At 33.2% G+C, this 8,196-nt stretch overlaps 1 protein-coding gene across 2 annotated transcripts; it reads left to right on the forward strand.

Annotated features, from left to right (window-relative positions):
• Window positions 1-1,962: 1,962 nt before the first annotated feature.
• On the forward strand, window positions 1,963-6,958 carry LOC128234907 (uncharacterized). 2 transcript variants are annotated; one of them, XM_052949535.1, is made up of 4 exons: window positions 1,963-2,121; window positions 2,409-2,478; window positions 5,021-5,127; window positions 6,177-6,958. In XM_052949535.1, exons 2-4 carry the CDS (start codon window positions 2,430-2,432, stop codon window positions 6,426-6,428), a joined length of 408 nt encoding a protein of 135 aa, XP_052805495.1. In that variant the 5' UTR covers window positions 1,963-2,121; window positions 2,409-2,429; the 3' UTR covers window positions 6,429-6,958. The 2 variants fall into 2 exon arrangements, with proteins under 2 accessions (XP_052805495.1, XP_052805488.1); XM_052949528.1 differs by having other exon boundaries at window positions 1,963-2,478.
• Window positions 6,959-8,196: the final 1,238 nt, after the last annotated feature.

The raw sequence follows: 8,196 nt of genomic DNA on the forward strand, positions 1-8,196 counted from the left end.
TACTAGTTTCTAAAATTATTCAGTCAATTTCCATTCATCAGCAATTTGATATGAGGCTATGTATAAATCACCTGTGTTATCAACTCATAATATTTGGTTAGGAACTGGTTTAATGTACTTTATTATAATCCATACGTGACTGCGAATGCTAATAGGCAATTGTACACGTACTTCAAGTCAATTCCATTTCCATTCGTTAATTAGGTACAAAAAGTAGAACAGGTTACGCATACCTTTAAATTATCCCTTTTTACTGATACACTTTTCCACTAGACGATTCGCTTAAACTTATACATTATTGATGAAAGTAGTGAGCGTAATTTGATGCAATGAATTTTACCATACTTATATACTTATGTTGAGTGATGCTGCTGTGTGTGTGGTGATGATGATGATGATGATGATGATGATGATGATGATGATGATGATGATGATGATGATGATGATGATGATGATGATGATAATGCAGATGATGATGTTGATTGCGAAGACGACGACGATGATGATGGCGATGGTGGTGGTGCTGTTGGTGGTGATGATGATGATGATGATGATGATGATGATGATGATGATGATGATGATGATGATGATGATGATGATGATGATGATGGGAAATTGGTTGTCGCATTATTTTGAGCACGATATTTAATAGTTATTACGACTAAGCATACTTTGGTATAGGAACAGAACCGAACAGAACAGAACAGTTTATTTGGACTTTAACATGTAAACATACATAAATCATCCATCAACATGAGCATACATATCAACAATAATCGTTATACCATTTGGTATTACATTTATAATACATTACAAGCATATCAAATATATACTATACCTAAGATATAAAGATTGAAATGTATTATCAAAGCAAATATTATACTTGTATCAACGATAACAAATATTCAATTTATAAGCATATAGCATAGTTTTAGGTCTTTTTTATAAAACATTCATAATACAAAAACAACATCATCGAAACAACAACAACTCATCATTGAGTTAACAAATCAGTTCGCGCACAATTTATGAAAGTCACTTATTTCAGAATCAGATTCTCATTACTTGTGTTTATCAACTCTAAAAAATAATCACGTTAAGTCTTTATATATAATATTTAGATAAATATGGCTTGCGTATAACTTTCGATTTATTACAAATGCACAAGAAGTCATACTCATCTTCTATGTTCACAGTATCACATAGTTCACAGTATCTTAGATTTCTGTCAATGCGATTTCTTCCATATCGCCCAGTTTCAATTCTCAGACTGTGGCATGGTATACTTGTGTTAAGTACATATATCTATAATATCAACAACACAACGCAATATAGAATGTAATGTGCCTAAGGTTAACATATATGCAGCAAGCACTAAAATACAGGTAAGCATAACAACTGCATTAGAACATAATTCCAAAATAACCACACCAAATATCAGAAAAAAGACAGGCTTAATCTTCAATTTTCAAATCTTCAAATCTTCAATTCCACTTCGAAATGCTATGAAACGTTTTATAGATATTCTTCAAGCGGTCAAGCAAAATTACGTAATATCTGATGCTTTGTACTGACGCAGATAGTTCACTTACATGTTCGACAATATTCGCTGTTATAGTGAAATAATGGCGCGCATGTTCATAAGAACGAAGGATTAAGAGTCAAAACACTGGTTTAAACAATTGTACTAATCACAGCCAGTTTATCAAAAGCGTAATTAAGACAAGAATCGAGATCATGCATTTTATTATATTGTTTACGTTATCGAATGGGTTTACTTAACGGAATGATAACTGAATAAAATGCAGGCGGCTCATCACATTTCGTATAATATTAAGGCCTATTTATGAGGTATATTTCGATGATTGCCGGAGAATGCCGAGTTGTAACGATTGCATTCTTTGGTAACTAGAAACGGTGAAATAAATACGCATTATCACAACTCAATTATCTGCAGAAAATACCTTTAATCGGGCAAAATGTCAACGAAGACTTTTTCAATAAAGCGCATGTTGGTAAACACAAACTAACTTCGTATACACTGCTTGAGAGGGAATTACCAATAAATTAAGCACAACGCGTGGAATCTATGATAGCATGGAAATATATGATTGCAGACAGGTATTTCCAGGAAACCATGAAAGACGGAGAGAAAGTGTTGTAACAAGAATACCAAGCTTCTTGAAATGTTAGATATATAGGATAAATAATCACATATCGAGGATTATCTTAAGCGAAACGTGAAATAAGTCATGCGTTGAAGTAATAAAACCTGAGTCAGTGAGAAATGTTCGATTTAAAGATGTTTAAAACATGAACATTAGAGTGATATGTGATATGAGGATATGAAAAAGAAGCTTATCAATGTATAGGATACACGAAATCTGCATTATTATTAAATATAACAGGTAGACTAGCACTCACTGCCGATGGAACTGCTTCAGGTGGTAGCTCTTATGAGCGCGCTTTGGACAGTAGGTAAGCTAATACATTTTACATTTAATCTATATTTATTGTAAGTGATACATATATCAGAAATAAAAAAAAAACGTTTGAATATGTAAATGCTTGCACTGTTACATGTTATGTAGCATAATGTACTAAAACAGTTTTAAACAAATAGTGGAAACTATATGTAAAGCCCAGCTGACAAATATTTAACTATGTGTTTTTTTTAAAGGCTTATTAACCGACGCCAATACCAAACAGACAATAATTAAACAGCTTTTTAAAAAATGATGTATTGTATAATGCCGAATCATATTCATGATCTACAATCGTTATTGTAATTTGATAGGTCGTTGTTTTATATCAATAAAACGACACATATGATTTCTATACTCACAGCAAGTTATATGTGGGCTTTAATAACAAAACTAAGACTTAAATTAGCGCCCTTGCCTTGTGCCGCTATAAAGGTTTTTGCTAAAAGGTTTGTCAGTAGGCTAATTCATGGCCGTTCCATTGTTTTACTCAACAGCATGGCCATGTAAGTTACAACGAGGAAAAGTGAAAGTATTTTCATTTGATACACTTTCCTCTTTGATCAATTAACAAAAATAAAACCTAAATTGATAAAAAAAATGAAATTATGATTATAACTCAACGCTGATAGTATAAATAAATAAATACTACCCCAGGTAGTTAGAAGTATATATATTATATAACTGTATATTATTAGTTTGGCAAATGGGATCTAAATACAAAGAGCTTTTTTATCCCTGTTTTAAATAAAACTTTACGTCTGCACATAGTCTGCATACCTAAACTAAGATTGTTATCTGAATTTAAAGTTAGAAGGTTTAATATAAAACGAAATGTCATTTGATAGGACTTCTGTTTAATCGTATACATTTGAAGTTCAAAACATTGATCCTATTTGTATTGAATGCACATAAAACCCCATTTTGAAATCAGGTGTATTCTTTACAAATTTGACTACTGAAATTATTTGTATGAATAGCATGGTAATTAATGGGATTATCATGTTCGTTGTGCTAATCTTTACTGTTCCAGTTGTTGGATGAAATCAATGAAAAGTACATAAAACTAAATATAGATTTAAAAGAAAATGATAACTTAAATAACAAAAGTTGTCACATAAACAGCGCGCTCGACCATTACACCGCTTTTGTGTTTAACGATTAACAGATTGCGTAAAACATGCATACTTCAAATAATGTTGTCTTCATTTTGTAAATGTTCAATCCCAAACATTTATTAATTAGAGAAATATAGACTTGACAGAAAGCTTACACGCAAAACATAATCCAAATTGTCAAATACTAAAGGGCCATAATTTGCATTAGTAGCAAAATTGAGTAAACTTTCTTACGTATGTTGAGATATTGACTGAAAGGTTTAATATGCATAACCTGTACCATATTTTCTACATCGAATTAAAACGGACCAGGAATGTCGAATTACCACATCATTTATTCTATTGTTTTTGAAATATTTATAACACCCCAGCCACAAGCTATGAACTTTTGTAATAAAATCACTTTTTGATAAATGCCAAATGGAAGAAACGGAAGCTAAAACAACCATCGCATTGCTCTATTAAACATGCATGCATCCGTACAATTAACATTGTATATCTTTATTGTGATAAAATGTGATTATTAGTTGAATTTAAAATCGCAACCAAATTAAGATAATGTACGACAAAACTAACGCCTCTTTAGCAAGTCCTTTAAAAGACGCATGTTGTAACAAATATACTGAAAAACTGTAAGGATAAGGCCTGCAGCAATGCATCCCATTCACTAGATGTTTAGATGCACAAATTTCAAAATATCGAAAATGCTTCATTAGCTCCCTCAAGTATTTGTGAGGCGCCAACAGTCATAAAAAAGAAACAACAACAAACGCTGATTTTCAAACATGTTACTTCATCTATACATCTGACAATAAAAAGGGGTACAGATGTGTAAAATCTGCAAATTTTCACCGGGAACGGAAAAACTTTAACAACATTTGATCAAAAGAGACGTGGTCAACAGACGGCTATTCATCTTACACTCCGGTCATATCGTGACCTTTCCAATTTTGTATTGATTGTGTGCAGGGCCATCGATAAACCTTATATAACTTGCTTAGTTATCGTAATCAAATTAACATACAAAGCTAAACAAGAAATAAAATAACCTATCAGTCTGTGTTAAAATGCAATAGAAACTACAAACAAGATCTAACCATCAACCCCTAGCAATCATGTTTAATGATACAACAGACAAAGGCCAAACCAACACAGACAATGGACTGAAGACAAATTTGACACAAAACGTACGTTTAATGTTCGTTGACACAAACACATTTTTAGAACTGTAAAAGTCAACACATCTTTACAGTGTAGTTTAATATGTGTATTCGTGTATTACATGAATAAGAATGATTTGAATAAATTACATTGTGAATCTCGTAGAAATCACAGTTGGAAAGTACCATAAACTGGTTGCATACGCTGTCTAGATTGATGTCATTGTTTTATGACTGTCATTTCACCAATGTTTTTCAGTTGAAGGTATCCAGTGCTGGCATTGTATCGCTGAAGACTGCGCTGCAGACCCAAGTGCTAACTACAAGGCCACCAAGAAAGCATGCAAATCTGGACAGTCATGTCAGGTAAGGTATAATTCAAGATTAGCCATGTACCACAAGGGCACTTCAATGGTGTATTTATAGCACGCTATGAATAATGGGAACTACAAGTCCTACATAACAAATGCTTTTCTGGACAAGTATAGCAGGTAAATTATGATTCAAACCTAATGATGTTGTAATGGGTGATTTCCAGTAAAAACACAAATGAAATTGTACTTTATCTTCAATTACTGTCACTAGAATAAGGCTGAAGTTATTTTTTGCTATTATGTTAAGGGGCGCAGATATGATGTTGGAAATGACCCTTGAGACAAATGTATCAGTGTCTTAAATTATACCAAGGATAGACTACTGAATTTACGGTTTTAAAAATAGTCAAAGAAACACATGCATGGTTCTGTGTACAGAGGGCATATATTGTAAGGTTACAACGAAGCGAGTTTATGAAATCGTCCATTTTAGGACATACCTGTCAGCATAGTATGATTCAAGTCTAGCCCTGCTGTAGTAGATATCACATGACCTCCTTGACGACATGCATGCATGTAAGGTACAGTAATATTCAATTACAAAAAGTGGAACAAATATTGAGGCAAAAATCCTTACCTCTGTCAATTTTAACGGCAAGTGCAAACAATCCACCAAGTGTGTTCATGTAAATAAATCATTACGTTATACTACTTTCTAAGGTAATGTTTTATTGATTCACCTTCATGTCCGTTTCCTTGGTAGAAACAAGTTCTGGTTTCCATTTTCAATTGCCACAAGACAGTTACTCTGGGGAGTAGCGCACGACCTGTACACTTAATCACTCTCCGCCTGTGTACAATATCATTATACATTGACTTCTTAAAACTGTCATATTTTGGATCAGGCGTTTTCAATCTTATAACTCAGGTATCAAGAGATCCTGTTGAAATGATTTCTATTAGCGAGTAGCATTAAAAATATATGTTGTTCATTCGCCAAGCGTATATGTGCTAGTTACTTCTTTTTGCTTTGCTCAAATGTGCTCTTCTTTCAGAATATAATTCCATATATCTACAATCTTTTTTTTTGTTATTTTTCAGAAAGTATACTTCGAAATGTTAGACGTAACAGACAACGGCAACTTTATTCACACATCAACAGTGCGAAGCTGTTCTAGTGAATGTAAGTCACGTGACGATTTTATCAATTGCACGGAGCTACAACGAAATTCACGTGGATGTATTCGGAAGGATTGTTGTAGTGACACTGACCTATGTAATAGTTCAAATGATGTGAAGCTGGATGTGCCCTATGTTTTGATCGTACTTGCTTGTGTAATAGTGCAAACATAATAAATATTGGTGTGTGATGATCAATGACCGCAACAGTGCAAATAGACAGTGTTAACATGATGATTTGTGTAGTAGTGCAATCATTGTAAAGACGAGTTTTCCATTGATTTAATCATAGAAATAATGTTGATAAGAGTATGCCTTTTTATTCATAACGTATTGTGCCTTTGACTAGTCATCCTTATGGTTTGTATAACCTTACATTTTTTTTTGAAAAAAGGAAAATTCTCTCTTTTGCACGTCACCTTCGTTCCCTGTGTCATAAACTACGTGTTGAGATAAGTAAAGCGTTGTCTGCGATTATTATATTTACAGTACAAACATTGTATCAAGAACTGCTTTTAAGTATGCGTGTCACGTGTTGAACAGTTAATTTGTTTGTTATTTGCAAAATCAACATTTATGCAACATATGCCAAGCGTGCCTTCCAGTTCGTATCGAATCGTTCGGGGATAGCTGGTAAACCTCAGTTTTAACCTTGCTATCCGAGAAATGATTGAGATAAACACAAATAAAAGTAGTTAATCGTGGCCATTGTTTGCTAGACTTGGATTGCATAGTACAACTACAGTGCCTTGTGTGCGAATGTATGACAATAAAGTCCTATTTAAACCGTGACAAGCAGAAAAGGGTCTTTAGGGAATTTAAATGTATAACTCTATGGTATCATATTAAATGAATTTATAAATTTAAGCAGAAGCATCAATGACCTTAAAGTACAAATGGACTTTACTTCTCATAACACCATGAGAACAGTATTACTTTCTCCATCATACGAAATTTATGTTGTTTGTTCTATCGGTTTGTCTATGTGATATTGAATGCAAGAGCCATTTAAACTTGTCGCGGCTCATTTCGGATTGTTATCGGCAGGAAACATGCGTTCAGCAAAACAACTCTTCTCATAAACCTTACATTAATGAGTGTTTTCCTGTAAATAGAGTTCCGGAGAATTTTATCGAAATTTTTCTGCCGAGAAAGATTTATGCTTCCGGAGATAAGAATGTATAAGAGTTTTACAGAACTAATTAAAACAAGTTCTGTGTTTACATAGTTAATTAGACATGCTGCATTTATAATCAGTTTTGTACTGGTACATCAATTTCAAAATCAAAAACAACTGGATTGAAATACGTGGCACATAGGACAGCAGAAACGATGAGTACATTAAGAAAATAATAATGCATTATAATAATATGTGGTATCACTAACTGTAAACAGGTCGCTAAAACTTTCAACAAAACTACGTGTCGATATCAGCACAGGATATGTTTATTAAACATCAGAAATTACTGCACTAGGACACACAGATTAAAAAGCATTATATCTACAATAATACTTACACTAGTTCCGATTCATTTTTCTTTGACATCATCTATAAATTTCTGAGGAAGACTAGTGAGAAATCATATATACGAACTATGAAATCTTGTTTAAGAAATATTAATGAAACTATTTAGGCAATATGCAATTGTGTTTTCGTGAACATTTATCGTCTCGTTTAGATCGCGTCCAGGGCGTATTTTTATTTTGCTGCTTATATGAGCTTATCCTGTAGTTTCAAGTCATTTGGTGTGGTTAACTTGGTTAATGTATCGCTTGTGATGGTAAACTTTACTTTTGTAACCCCGGTATATGTGTCATTAGTTTGAGTAAACCTGGCATATGTGCGATTTTGTTTGACATTTGGTGAACCTGGTATATCTGCCTATTGGTATGGTAAACCTTTACGTGACATCGGTTTGGTAAACATGCTTAATGTGTCTGT

The sequence above is a fragment of the Mya arenaria genome, chromosome 1 (genome assembly GCF_026914265.1).
Source record: "Mya arenaria isolate MELC-2E11 chromosome 1, ASM2691426v1".
Lineage (NCBI taxonomy): Eukaryota > Metazoa > Mollusca > Bivalvia > Myida > Myidae > Mya > Mya arenaria.

Coding starts and splice junctions, on each gene's coding strand:
- LOC128234907 (XM_052949528.1), top strand. CDS start 2,430: ATGGAACTGCTTCAGGTGGTAGCTCTTATGAGCGCGCTTTGGACAGTA. Junction 2,479..5,020: donor GAGCGCGCTTTGGACAGTAG/GTAAGCTAATAC, acceptor AATGTTTTTCAG/TTGAAGGTATCCAGTGCTGG. Junction 5,128..6,176: donor AATCTGGACAGTCATGTCAG/GTAAGGTATAAT, acceptor GTTATTTTTCAG/AAAGTATACTTCGAAATGTT.